Genomic DNA, 13,785 nt, shown 5'->3' with positions numbered 1-13,785 from the left:
CAACACGATCATCCCAGACATCCTCGTCGCCAAACTGGACACTCTCGGCCTCCCTGCCCTCACACGCATCTGGATTAAGGACTTTCTGACCAACAGACCCCAGACTGTGTTGCTCGGCCCCTACACGTCCTCCACCCTCATGCTGAGCACCGGTTCCCCCCAAGGATGCGTGCTGAGCCCTCTCCTGTACGCCCTCTACACCTACGACTGCAGCCCGGCCCACGGCAACAACACCATCGTCAAGTTTGCTGACGACACGACAGTGGTCGGTCTGATCTCGGAAGGTGACGAGACAGCCTACAGAGAGGAGGTAAAGAGACTGACAACTTGGTGCAAGGACAACAGACTGCACCTTAACTCTGCTAAAACAAAGGAGATTGTCGTCGACTTCAGGAGGAACAAGACGCTGCCGCCCCCCCTCTGCATCGAAGGCGTGTGTGTGGAGAGGGTCCACACGTTCAAGTTCCTGGGAGTACAGATCTCCGATGACCTTTCTTGGAGTCACAACACCACAGCAGTGGTAAAGAAGGTCCGCCAACGTCTGCACTTCCTGAGAGTCCTCAGGAAATTCAACCTGGACAGGAAGCTGCTGCTGGCCTTCTACCACTCGTCCATCGAGAGCCTGCTGACGTACTGTGTCTCCACCTGGTACAGCGGCTGCACTGAGGCCGACAGAGTGAGGCTCCAGAGGACAGTCAAAACAGCGCAAAGGATTATTGGCTGCCCTCTCCCCCCACTGACGGACATCTACACCGCCCGGTGCCTCAGAAGGGCTCTCAACATCGTCAATGACAATACCCACCCAAACTCACACCTGTTCGACCTGTTGCCCTCTGGCAGGCGCTACAGATGCATCAAATCAAGGACCAATAGACTGAGAAACAGTTTCTTTCCGAGAGCCATCTCCATACTGAACTCTCACACACACACGAGACCACCCTAACCTCGCAAAACAGCATTGTGATGTGTTTCTATATGCCCTATTCAGTACTGAATTCCATTGCACTGTCTTCTTTATTTATCTAATTTATATATTTATCTGTATTATTGTTGTATTGCACTGGAGAGGGGAGCCCTCTAATCTCGTTGCACACTTGAGTACAATGACAATAAAGGGATTTCTATTTCTATTTCTATTTCTAACAGAGGCAACGGAAATGACATTCACATCACAGAGAAGTGACCACAGAAGCTTCTTCTCATGACTGCCGAGAGCCATGTGAGCCACGTGCACAAACCACAAAACAAGAGCAAATACTTGACCAAACAGTTGCCGTGGTGCACGCTCTGAAAGCGTGATTTGCGGCATTTACGACACTTCGCCTTGACCATAGCTTGGAATATTTATGCAAATGCACTTATCATGTGTTTAAGAAGAAAACTCCACAAAAAATAAACAAATTAAAAAAAAAAAAGCGTGTTTAAGAGGACACCAAATGTATTACCCCACTCTTAAATGGAAGGGAAATTCTCTGGGGGAATTTTGCGCCAAAATAGAACTAAAGGATCGCGAGTGACTGAGGGAACGGAAGCGTGGGACACAGGATGTTGCTGCTACTATAATGACTTAACAGTGCAAAATGCCCAGTCCTGTTTCCAACAGTGGACGGAACGCCCGGAGGAACAGTAGGTGTGTGCGTGTGCGAGTGTGTAGGCACTAGGCAGCAGGACACATGCAACAAAGAACGAACACATCCCACTTGTCTCAATGCCTCGTCAGCACTCTGCCGCCTTTCACACTCACAGCAGCCCACCTCAGGCACTTCCCATCCGCTCTCCCTCTTTTATCCTCATCCTTCCAGGCCACTGAGGATTTGTCGAGCAGGCCGCCGTTCCTCTGGCCGACAACACACAATCTAAACATCTACACATTCAGCATGATATGGGTGGAATTGAGAAACACTTCTAAAATTGTCTGTAAATCCGGGCAACCAAATTTGACGCACTCGCGTGTGCTATTTTTGTCCCATTGTGTGTGAACTGATGGGACCCAGCGGTCTGGGGGCTGAAAGATCTTAAAGGACAGTGAGGAGGAAGTGTAATTTGCAAAGAGGAAGCGCGTTCAAGAAAGAACACCCAACATCAACACGCCCCCTAAAGAAATTATGTATGGCAGTGGAGGGACAAAGTACGGTACAAATACTTGATTACTCTAGTCAAGATGATTTTTTTAGGCATCTGTATTGTACTTAATACAAGCATTCATGCTAATTGATTCTGTAAGACAGTTATATTTGGCACTTTTTGCCGAGGATAAAGAATACATGCCTGTGAGTGGCGCTCAGACTTGTACACCAAATCCTGATTTGCTATTTATGTGGACCGCAACGAATGCCTTTTGTGGTTACTCCCTGTACTTTCCCATCCACTGACCGAGGACAGCATGCGGACGTTAAAGGGGAAAGGCTCTGCATGTCATCATTAGAACCGTTGAACATCAGTGTAAACAGGGCATTCAAAGTGAAATTCCATGCAGTGTACGAGCGATGGATGACAGATGGCGAACATAACTACACTAAGACAGGAAGGCTGCGCCGGGTGAGTTACACCACAATTGGGCAAAGCATTTTGAGTTTTTGGGCTAACCGTTAACCATGTTAGCTGCTAACGTTTGTTCTGCCTATCTAGCTATCAATCTATCTATCTTTTTATAAATGGTCAGTTGTTAATGTCGTGAACTTGCCACATTGACTTCTTTAGATTCCACTTCTCCTGGTTGCAGCCAAGTAGTGCACTCCATTAAGCTTCCAACTGATTCAAGATGCAACAAATCCATCGATATACATAAATCAAGATAACAATGGATAGTCAATTTGATGCCCATCCCTAACAGAGATTTAACATTTATATTTAATACAATTACACAACAGCTAAAAGCACTAAAAAGCCTGATGCAAAAAGTACATTAGGCCAAGCACTGCTGTTTCCACATGCGCAACAATATAAATGATAATTCATGAATCAAGAATCAAACAATCTTAATGCATTTTGTCCTGAGGCTGTGTCACACTGGGATGTTTTCACTGCCATCCATCATGCTCGTTTAGATGACTGTGGCTTCACTATGAGATGCAACACAGAACAAAGAAGCGCACACTCGGGAGAGTCACACGATGGAGTGTTTGTACAGCTGACTGACATCAAGCCCTCTTCTGAGCAATGTCACGTGAGCAGGGAATGGACCAAGATGTCAGAAAGCGAGAACTCACGCAGCCAAGATTAGCTCGCAGCTCCCAACAATGACACTTGCACATTGGTTGAATGACATTTAGCGGATTGATTCAAAATCTGATTATCACTGTCATGACTCAGAAAATCCAAATATTAGTCAGTGCACAACAATCGCCTCAAATCTTTTCTTCATATTTTATGTTTATTTTTGGAAAGGCCATCAAGACACATCAAGTTTCTCAAATGTTCCCAGAAACTCGAAACCACTAAACAAGACAAAAATAACTTAAGTGGTCAGAACAGATAAAATTCCTTCCATCATGACTCCAATAGCGCATGTCCTCAGGCGGAAGAACCATTCACACTCATATTCAATAAGACAAATTTTGTGTTTTCAATTAAACCTAACAAACTGTAAATGTTTTGGATTGTAGAGAGAGAGTCTGTAGAAAACCGACACGGGGAAAACGATACAAAATCTACAGGGGAAGGCCGGAGCCTGATTTTGGTCCTGAACCTCAATGGGGTGTGGCCATATTGCTCATTTCCAGTGGTTTTATAGTCTTATTTTTTCTTATTTTTTATTTTTTTATTTCCACCAAAACCAATTTTCTGTCATTGAAAATACATACATGAGTGATCGGCCATAAAAGGCTTTCATCATATTTTTCCGAGAATTGGTTCAATCAGGGCACGCCTAATTATAATGTTACTTAAAACATTATATAGTAACGTTATTGGGCTGATATGAATTATAACTTTTTTCGTAAATACCGACAAATGGGATGGGACTTTCACCGTTTGAAATTCTTGAGAAAACACAATGGCCTCTCAGTGCACGCCCCACCATGATCTTGAACTTTTGTAAGTCGACTTGTTTGCACGTATTCTATTTTCCAAGAAAAGTCAATATTTAAACTATCAAGGACTGTGTGCATTACAGCCCCCCATATTTGAAAAAAAGCCTTATATTTTTTTCCAGTTCACAACTGTTTGCGTTTCCATTATTTGGAAAGTTTCTTGAATTCCAAACACCTTGGGCTGATGTAGCTGATTGTTTGTCTTTGTTCCGGTAATATGTGCACACTGCTAGGACACGCGGGTGGGACAGGCCTGGATTTACTCCAGAGCTCAGCCGAGAATCCCCTTTTGTAGTTTTGCCCCAATCCTCGGGCCAGGAAGGGCATCCAACTGAGCCAGCAATCTCCACACCAACCACCGTATGTCACAGAAACTCCCAAGTCAAGCCAAGTCAGCCAATAATATGCACATTTAACCAAGATGGGATCATCCTTTAAAGTCCCCATAAAGTAAAAACATTGGGACTGTCAAAGTTAAAAGCATAAACTTGCTGTTGTAGCCTATAAACTCTGCTCACGAACGCAGCCAAACATACAGTAATTTTAGGCACGCATGAAAACAATAGAAAAAAAGAAAGCTATTCGAACAGTCTAAATCTAAATATATTTTCTATTTGTTGATTTTGTAAGATTTTACTCAAGTAACTAATATCTGTGACAAGCTTTGCAGAAAATAGTAATAATAGAATGGTTAAAAATGAGATTTATCACGGAAAATTGGGCGATTAAATATAGTAAAAGTAGAATTTAAAGAATGTGATTGATCATGGAAAATCTTAAAATTGCCGTATTTTACGCGACGCGCTGCATCAAAGGGCACAACACGAGTTGTGGGTGCTATTTCCATATTTAATGCATATACTAGGCGCGCCACACTACAAGGCACTAGCTCAGCTGCTCGCGCTAGCTCAGCTGCTCGCGCTAGCTCAGCTGCTCGCGCTAGCTGATGCCAGCTCACCAGGACTCAATCCCCAAAGGGATTGTTGCCAGAGATGTTACCCCATTTCAATGACAGATGTCATGAAACTATTAGGAATCGCTGTCAATAACACTGATTCTAACCAATAAAAGGTGTCATAGCAATAGTCTCCTAAACAACGTCAGGGGAGGGACTTCACTAGTAACCACACTCCTTAGAGTCACGGTTTCAAATCAAAACCAAAAAAAACTCAGCATACAAGCAAACAATGAAACAAAGAAATAAGATTAACACAAAACGTGCATCTCTCATGCCATCTATATACCCAAAAGAAATAAAAATAACACAAAAAGATTATAGCAATGGCTTCTTGGGAGCCACTCAGACTCAGCCAATCACATGGCTGTTTAGAGAGATGTGCTGTTGTGCTTTGGGTTTTTTGCAGTCTGTTGTCTAAACCTGGGACGTTTCTTGCTTGCAATAACATAAATGATAAGACAGACTACAACATTGTGGACAGCTGCCCTTTTGTCCAACTTTCTCCTACACCTTCACCCAAACACCATAGTCACATAATGTATAAGTCACGGTCAATTAGAAGCATAGATGACTCAGACTTTGACCAGCAGGGTGTGCTAACATGCACTCCGAACAGCCCAATGAGTAAAAGGGTTGATGGTCGCGAGTGATGCTTAGTCCATATAATGGGTGCGTCGCTTTACAAGAGCGCCCTATGGCCCGGAAAATACGGTAATTGAATTAGAAATTCGAATAACCTGAAAATATGCATTGTAAGAGTGTCACTAACAACTAAGGAAGGGCGGCGATAAACGATACTGGGCTGATACCAGTCTTCTTTTAACATATCGGTACTCGTGGAGGCAGCTGATATCAGACACCGATACATTGGCGACCCTCGTGAGGACCAAGTTCACATAATGGATGGATGGATTAAAAATAGTGAAAACTTATTTTCTTACCTGTGCTCTCAAACGCTATGGGCGAATAGAAATGACTAAATCAGACGAAAACGAATAAGCATTTTGTCCAAAAAACTAAGACTAAATCTAAAATGACTGCCAAAAAAAACCACTGATATTAAGCAGGTGTCAATCGCGATAAATGAATGATGAGTGAATTATCGCCCAGCCCTACTTGGGACACTACACTGTATATGCACATCTATGGATTGAATACTAACAACCACATCATAGCTTTCTAGTTTGTGATCGCGACATGAATAATCACAATAATGCTTTCTGTTCTGAATAAAAATGTGTTGGGTTGTGTCAACAGGTGCAACACACACGGCAGCAGTCACCATCCCATTGCTGTTTAGTAACACTGACGAGTCACATTCAGCTAACGTGGTTTCATTCTTTGGACTTCTGTTGGAATAATTATGTTGAGGTTATCATACATTTGCTAGAATGTATTCATTTGCTATGCAAATTAAACATTCGCGATTGAAATATATTTATTCTTGCAACGCAAGATTTGCTTGTGCTTTACATGACGCGACAGCTGAGTGACACCACCCGTTTTGACGATGATGCTGCTGACCAGTGATAAGCCGGCAAAATGAAAGAAACGAAGTCTGGGGAAACAGACTTCGTTGACACAAGATGTACCCCAAGATAGCATGCTTGATAACCTTATAATGAGTGAACATATATAAACAGTAACTTTTCACCCACATGCACACACACACACACATAGCCAAACAAATCCCAGTGTGCTTCCAAATATAGATTAACCCACCACCATTTAGGGTGGAAACATTCAATGTGATCGGGACACCTGATGCAAATAAAAAGAGCCGGTGAGGAGAAACTAAGTAGGACAACAAGGAATTGAAAACTGTTTCGTTCTCTCCATCTTTCTCGAAAGATAACCCCCAAAAAGAGCATATTCTCTCCTCCTCATTTGACTATAAAGGATTTTATACGATTGACTACAAGTTACATGGATTCAGTTTAATGCAATAAAGATATTTGCTGATTGTGATTCGATGTGCAGTGGAAGGTCAGGGCAGGCTGTGTGAAATGCATAGGTGGCAGATATTTTTTGTACAGGACGAGCCGCACTTCTGATAACGGGGGTACTGTCGCAGGGCCTCCCCGACATCAAGGCGCTGCTGTGTGAGATTGGACGAGCCGACACGTCATTCTGCGGGCAGAAGACGTCCACTAAGAGAAAGCTAAAGTTAACTGCAGATGACACATAGCCAATAGTAGGATATCTTTGATTTGTCTGAAATATATAAATGATCCTGGGCAACTCGGGAGGGGCGTCGTCCTCTGTTGGGTACAGGGACGCGCAGAGCTGTAATGGTAGGGACCCGAGCCCCAGATTTGTATTAGATCTCCTGTTAGGAATAAATCCACTCCCGTGTTGAAATCGCCGGCTTTCTGGTCATTTCTCTCTCAAAACGAGCGCGCACAATTGTTGGATGAATGTAGGTCGTGTTTGGTTAATTTAATTGGAGTCAGATAACTAATTCGAACACTTTGGTAAACTTTTGGCACATTTATTGTTTTAAATTCCAACAAAAGTGAACCAGATAGTTATCAAAGTGGACCTCACCAATAGCTACAGACCAAGCTGGACATTAAAGGAGATGTCATTAAGAAAAAAATATTTTGTTATTGTACTAGAGTATTTTTTTTCCAGTAGTTTGTAATTCAGGGATGTTTATATAGCATTAGAATACAATATTCTGTGGGCCTTGCAATATTAGTCAAAACCCAGGAAAACGCTGGGATTGAGCGGGTTGCTCCAGTGAAAATGGCTGGTATTTATTAATAGGATGTTTCCCTCTGACGTTTAAATAACCATAAATACTTACACTATTATTTTTTACACTTTTGCACTCAACAATACCGCGAAGGGATTCAATTTATGTGACTTTTAAAGCATACCTTTGCCATTCTGCCAAGCGGTGTACCAGGACAAGCTGAGGAAAGACGTGAAGAAAATTATCGCAGTGGCCACAGTTCCATTTCTGAGCCTCATTTCATTTCAGCGACGCCTCGCGTTAGACGCCGCCGTCCTCCGTGGCTCTTCCACGAATGTGCCTACCCCCCCGACCACCACCACCACCTCCACTACAGTCGGACGGGTGTACGGTGACGAGTCGACGGTCTTTCTCGTAGAGGTAGTCACATGACTGGTTAACACACAGAGGGGGGGGGGGGGTTAGCTGCCGGCGCGGTCCATTTCTGTTGGGGAGGGGGGCGGTCTGGCTGCCTTAATAACAGTCACAAGCAGGAAGAAGCATTTTGACTGGGGCTTCGTGACGGGTTGCTGATCGTGGTGGACCCTTCCTTGATAGCCTGCAGGCGACTCCTCGAAATCACGTCGATTCCACAACGACGAGCGACATATGAGAGGACCAGAAAACGAGCGTCCGTGGAGCCGTTCAAGTATAGTTATACCCCCCGTTTCTCGTAAATCCTTTTCGGTTCTGCGTTTAATGCTTAGGAGTCGAGCTTTGCAAGACGTCAAGCTAAAATGAAAAGGCAATTGCTTACTCACTTTTTCCAACCCCCGCGCCAAAAATAAGGCACCTCGTATATTTTGTCCAAATCTCCCGCGGTGGAACGCCTTAAATATGTTGAATTCCACATGCACATTAACAGACACATTTCCCAATACCCAAACTGTGTTCCGACTCCGTCTATGCTTTTCGTGTACATGCTCGCTTCCCGTGTTACCTTTCAAAATAAAGTACTCGTTGTCGTTCCTGTTATTGTGCCAAAGTACTCACTCTGGAATAAAATTGTGTCGCCCAGCCGTAGAAGCGCGCACTGTTTTAAAGGCATGAACAATAAACACATTTGTGGTTTTGTTCTGCAGTTATATTAACGAGGTTTTGTAAGAGGGTGGCAGTATTCGTAGTCAGCGAATTCTTCACTACAATTTAACGCGTAATGCAAGCAATTCATTCCACCAAAACAGCTGGAAAACGCTGCACATTCACACTTGATATATTAAAGGTGTTTTGCAAAGAAATTGTAATTTATAACTGTAGTGGATTTCAGCAGGTGTTCCACCATTCAATGTCCGAACCATAAACTGCCCAATTAGGGGTCAAAAGTTTTCAGACGGACTTTACAGCAACCAGTCGAAAAGTCGTTGGTTAAAATAAAAAAAAATAAATGTTGTTTATTGTGATTCAAACATTGTCAAAAAAGCAAACTAAGAGAGAATACATATTCCAGTATGTAGTTATTAACCTGTCAGAATTTCTGAGCAAATCCCTTCCCCACAGAACGGGTGAACCCCAACCATCAAGTGACTTACTTTGAGTATTACTGACATAATTTGAGTAACTGTAGCAAACACGAGCAGGATCCCTTTTTCCAAGGTAAAGTTACTTCGGGGTACATATTCTGTCAGGCGCTTGCCGTTCTTTGGCTCAACGACCAGACTGTGCATTACCGCCACCTAATGGTAAAAAGTGCAAACCAACTCAAACTATTAAGTCCATCCAACCATCATGAGTAACTTCTCCTCCCGAGGGTCGCGGGGCGTGCTGGAGCCTATCCCATCCGTCTTCGGGCAGTAGGCGGGGTACACCCTGAACTGGTTGTCAGCCAATTCCAGAGCACACAAAAACAAACAAACATCCCAATCAAATCACACCTGTGGACAATTTAGAATGTCCAATCAACCTGCCATGCATGTTTTTGGAATGTGGGGGGAAACTATGTACCTGAAAAAAAAAACACGCAGGCATGGGGAAAACATGCAAACTCCACACAGGAAGGCCGGAATAGAACCCTGCACCTCTGTACTGTGAGGCGAACAAGTTGTACACCGTTCCGCCCTATTAACGCACTACCCAAAAAGTAAGAAATTAGTGAATCTAAAACGGGAATTAAAACACACATTAATTTGTTTCATTATTTGCTGTTGTATAGACTTATTTTTGATCCATGTACAGCCTTTCTATAGAGTGGTGGTTGTGTTAAAGTACTTTAAAAATAGAATTGAGTTGAGAATTACGCTACAGTGTGATGCAGAGTAACACAAAAATGCACAAAAAGAAATCTGAGCAAATATTTTAAAAATAATTGTATGCATTCATTCAGAATGATTTGGATACAAAGGCTTATACAGTGTTTTCAAAAATCAAATCTCACAAGGCCACGACAGACTGAGTAAATTGCTGGTCCGAAATGTTTCCCAAGTTATGGATATGCGGATTCAGATGGCAACAGAAGCCCTGCAAACTCCAGCAGCAGAAGATCCGAACCAATTATGATCAAAGTCCCGCAGCACAAAGTCCGACAATCCAAGTGCCCGACATCTCAGCAGAAAGTCCAGAAGGCCATTTAATTGAGGAACATGATATGAAGGATGACAGGGAGGAAGAAGATCACGGTTTCTGTGGCAGAGGAGCCCTCAGTACCTGGCCTCGGAGCACCTTCTGGTTCCAGCATCCATACAGACTGGATCTTGTCCGGTACCGTACATTCTGGCCTCATTCACCATGGCATAATACACATAAACAATCCCAGAGTTGGATTTGTGCACCTTATATAGTATGAAGAGAAACAGTATATATATGTTGGCGGGGGGGGTCTCGTCCGACATTATGCAGAAGGAGGAAGAAGCATGACTCTTAAAAAGGGGAAGCTTTGAAGTATTCCTCCAGTGGAATGAGAGACGTGCCCCCAGTCCAGTCTTGCAGCCACACTTGGATCAGCTCCAGCTTCATGAAGAACCACTTGTGTCCCACAGGCCACTTTGTCATCACAGGATGCCTGAAACAAAGAAAGTGACATTTCAGAATGGGTTGATGTCCACATATTTTGCTACTGTGCTTAGATAAATTTATAATTCTGGAAACTTTCATTTTTGCCCCACTACTTTGCCTTAAGAAAATGTATATATTTACGCCGATTCATTCATTCATTCATATTTAATTCCTTGTAACTGCAAAAATAAAATTACAAGAAATTATAATGTTCACAAACAAAGCGAAAGAATTGGGTAACACGTTATAACAAGTAAACACGAATAAGCATTAGCTTAATAATTTATAAAGCATGTATTTGACATGAATAATCATTTGCATATAATACTTTATTAATATGACATAATTCAAAATGTTTTCAATAGATGGACAAAGGTAATGCTGAGATTCACATCACATTAAAAAACGTAAAAATCATTCAGTGTGCAACCGGATACTCATATACTGTAGTTGGATATCAGAAAAAGAAAGTATCAGGTGGTACCACACAAAATAATGATGGGTAAAACTTTATATTGAGGTATTTACAAACCATATGCAAATGATTATTCATGTCAAAAAAATGCTTTGTAAATTATGTCTTCAGTATTTACAAATGTTTAGCTAATGCTTATTAATGTGAAGAAGTGCTACCAAGAATTGTCCTGCATGTCCACATTTCAGTGCAACACATGAAGGGAAAAGAACAAAACAATAAGTTAAACACATTTGCTCTCACCCGTGACGAATAAATTCCCCTCATAAAACCTCTCTAAAATGTTGTGATTATTACTTTTAGTGTATTAGACACTCCATTAAATTAGACACAGTATTATATATTCAAGTAAAATGATTTTATATACACATTTAATTACATGTGAAAAGTGAAAATATCTAAACTGCTACTACTAATAATGCTGAAAGTGATCATTTACAGCAGGGGTGGGCAATTCTGGTCCTCACTCAGCTGTTGTGATTGTCTTGAGACGGCTAGAATGAATTAATAAGATAAGATAAGATAAGATGCCCTTTATTAGTCCCACAATGGGGAAATTCGAGATTCGGCATTTCCATTCATTTCAATGGAGGAAGATGACTTGATACGAGTGTTTTGCATCAAGACTATACTGCAGTTTAAGAGTGCTCATTAGTTACCTGGAGAACATGGCCTCCTTAGCGAAGGCGAGCTCATCGGGTGCCACCTCCACCATCTTGCCTGTCAGCGTGAGTCGAGCACATCTGGGGTCCTCTGGGTCATATACCATTTGCCTGGGAAGAAAATGTTACAGTACAATCTAAGGAGAGCCAATACAAGCTTTCTGGAATATTCCAGTCCACTCAACTGTATCGTGGACATTTGTGGTCAAATTTTACTCAACCTACAGAAAGCTAAAGTACTTTGTTGCATATAATGCTCTGAGAATTCGACTCAACAGGACGTTGAGATGGACTAGGACAAGTGCAATGTTTGTAAGAGTCAATCTGTACTTTCAATATTTTATACTAGATACATGTGTTTAAATGTGTTTGTATTGTTTAAACAGGTTACAAATGTGCTTTAAATTGTATTAAAACATGCCAAAAGTGTATTTAAATGGGGTATCGTAGAATTCACTTATTTTGCGGGTGGTGCGGAAGGTAATCCCAGTAGTGCTGATGAAAAATTGTGGCACTCATTCAAGTTCCATTCCTGCAGGATATTGTTCAAATACTTATATTTTCAATATTGTTCCTAATTGCAAGCATATCACAGGTGGACCAGCATGTGCTTGCCTGCAGAAATCACTCTCAGCCTCTGAGAAAGTGATGGAAGCGAAGGGGTTCAATTTCAGGTCGGACACCGTGTTGTCCATGGGTGTCACATAAAAGTAAATGACCCCTGTGCTGTTGTCCAGCGGTCCATCACTGATGGAGAATATGTTTCCAAAGGGGAGACCCTTGATCTAGAAAAAACACAGACAAAAATAAATCATCCCGAACTCATTATATACTATGTGAAGTCCTGCTATTTTTTCATTCCTATGCAAGCCTACTTAATTTCACTTCTGCTGCTGATTTTATTCATTTATGATTAGTATTATTATATTGTTTGCTTGTTGATTCTTGTTCTATAAATGATAATGTTCAAATTACAATAAACCATTAAATGCAATTGGCCTTTTGTTTTGAGTGAGATTTTATCGAGATGGTTTTGCAACAAATAATTGAATCTATATGAATTTCATTATATTTTCAGTGCTTGTGCTCCCAAGTAACTTTTTCACAAATATGGGAACAGTCAAAATATCAATAAAATGCATAGTTTTGTGTAAAACGGCTTCAAATTTCCGCCAGCCTACTGACGAAAAAAAGTACTCGCATCAGGTTTTTCAGGAGTATTGCTTATAGAGCGGTTGTTTATCCCGTTGCTCTAACGTCTCTGTGGCGCAATTGGTTAGCGCGTTCGGCTGTTAACCGAAAGGTTGGTGGTTCAAGCCCACCCAGGGACGGTACGTTTTTGGGGCGTTGTGACAATAAATATTCCGTTTTCAATCTAACGCCATGTCGATGAACATAACTTGTGAATTTTGTTTCTAGAATTACACCGGGTGATAGTATATCTTTTCCGTCGTGTGTGCTACCTTGTCTTGACTAGAAATGGTGGCCAGGGAACCCCAGTCGCTACTGTGAGCGATATATCTGGCCGTTCTGGCGGTCTCCTGGTGCGGGGGAGGCCCGCCCCCAGCCACATTCACTTTCTCCATCCGATAGGAGAAGAGGCGCGCCGCAGCACTGGGGTCACCATCCGTCTCCACTCGCTCCCCGGGATTGTTTTCTACGCCTGCCGGGTACGTCTGCTTCCACAACCCGCCTCCGTCCGTCAGCAAGGCCGGGGCGACCTCCTCTGACAGGTCGGTGTCCTCCACCACGTCGTTGGTGGAGACCGCCCAGGAGACGGAGCTCCTCAGAGTGTAGCCCGCACACGCGGTCAGAATGTGGGCCAACACTGGCAGGGTGAAGTAAAAAGTGCGCCTCATGAGTTCGATTTAGCAATGGCTGCCTTTCCTAGGATTTAAGTGCGTATATGCGAGCGTCTCGTAATCAGTGCTGCC

The 13,785-nt window shown here is 42.5% G+C and overlaps 2 protein-coding genes and 1 non-coding gene across 4 annotated transcripts in view; 1 reads left to right on the top strand and 2 right to left on the bottom strand.

The window, feature by feature from the left end:
• mgat4a (alpha-1,3-mannosyl-glycoprotein 4-beta-N-acetylglucosaminyltransferase A) overlaps window positions 1–8,647 on the bottom strand; it is a 35,584-nt gene extending 26,937 nt beyond the window's left edge. The window contains exons 1-2 of one of the 2 annotated variants that reach the window (XM_088314524.1): window positions 8,488–8,640; window positions 7,872–7,906 (exon numbers count right to left, since the gene is read on the bottom strand). In XM_088314524.1, the coding sequence (XP_088170650.1) occupies window positions 7,872–7,906; window positions 8,488–8,597 (145 nt within the window). In that variant the 5' untranslated portion in view covers window positions 8,598–8,640. Of the gene's footprint in view, window positions 1–7,871 lie in introns of both variants that reach the window. The other variant, XM_088314525.1, reaches the window with a different exon arrangement.
• A 1,357-nt stretch (window positions 8,648–10,004) lies between these two features.
• Window positions 10,005–13,772, bottom strand: creg2 (cellular repressor of E1A-stimulated genes 2). Its single transcript, XM_088314526.1, has 4 exons — window positions 13,315–13,772; window positions 12,467–12,636; window positions 11,849–11,962; window positions 10,005–10,721 (listed from the first exon to the last, which is right to left on the bottom strand). Exons 1-4 carry the CDS (start codon window positions 13,708–13,710, stop codon window positions 10,580–10,582), a joined length of 822 nt encoding a protein of 273 aa, XP_088170652.1. The 5' UTR covers window positions 13,711–13,772; the 3' UTR covers window positions 10,005–10,579.
• On the top strand, window positions 13,109–13,182 carry trnan-guu (transfer RNA asparagine (anticodon GUU)). The gene has a single exon. It is a non-coding gene; the product is annotated as a tRNA-Asn (tRNA).
• Window positions 13,773–13,785: the final 13 nt, after the last annotated feature.

Source organism: Idiotropiscis lumnitzeri, chromosome 14 (assembly GCF_059441095.1).
Source record: "Idiotropiscis lumnitzeri isolate Australia: NSW breed Sydney's pygmy pipehorse chromosome 14, RoL_Ilum_1.0, whole genome shotgun sequence".
Classification (NCBI taxonomy): Eukaryota; Metazoa; Chordata; class Actinopteri; order Syngnathiformes; family Syngnathidae; genus Idiotropiscis; species Idiotropiscis lumnitzeri.
Note: the sequence above shows the minus strand (reverse complement) of the source record. Positions and strands in the feature narration are given on the sequence as shown.

What these genes read in the sequence shown, in the direction of transcription:
- creg2 (XM_088314526.1), bottom strand. Translation starts at nt 13,710, where the DNA reads ATGAGGCGCACTTTTTACTTCACCCTGCCAGTGTTGGCCCACATTCTG. An exon ending in GCTGAGAGTGATTTCTGCAG is followed by an intron (nt 11,963 to 12,466) that starts GCAAGCACATGC and finishes TTTTCTTCCCAG; the next exon opens with GCAAATGGTATATGACCCAG. An exon ending in AAGGAGGCCATGTTCTCCAG is followed by an intron (nt 10,722 to 11,848) that starts GTAACTAATGAG and finishes TCTTTGTTTCAG; the next exon opens with GCATCCTGTGATGACAAAGT.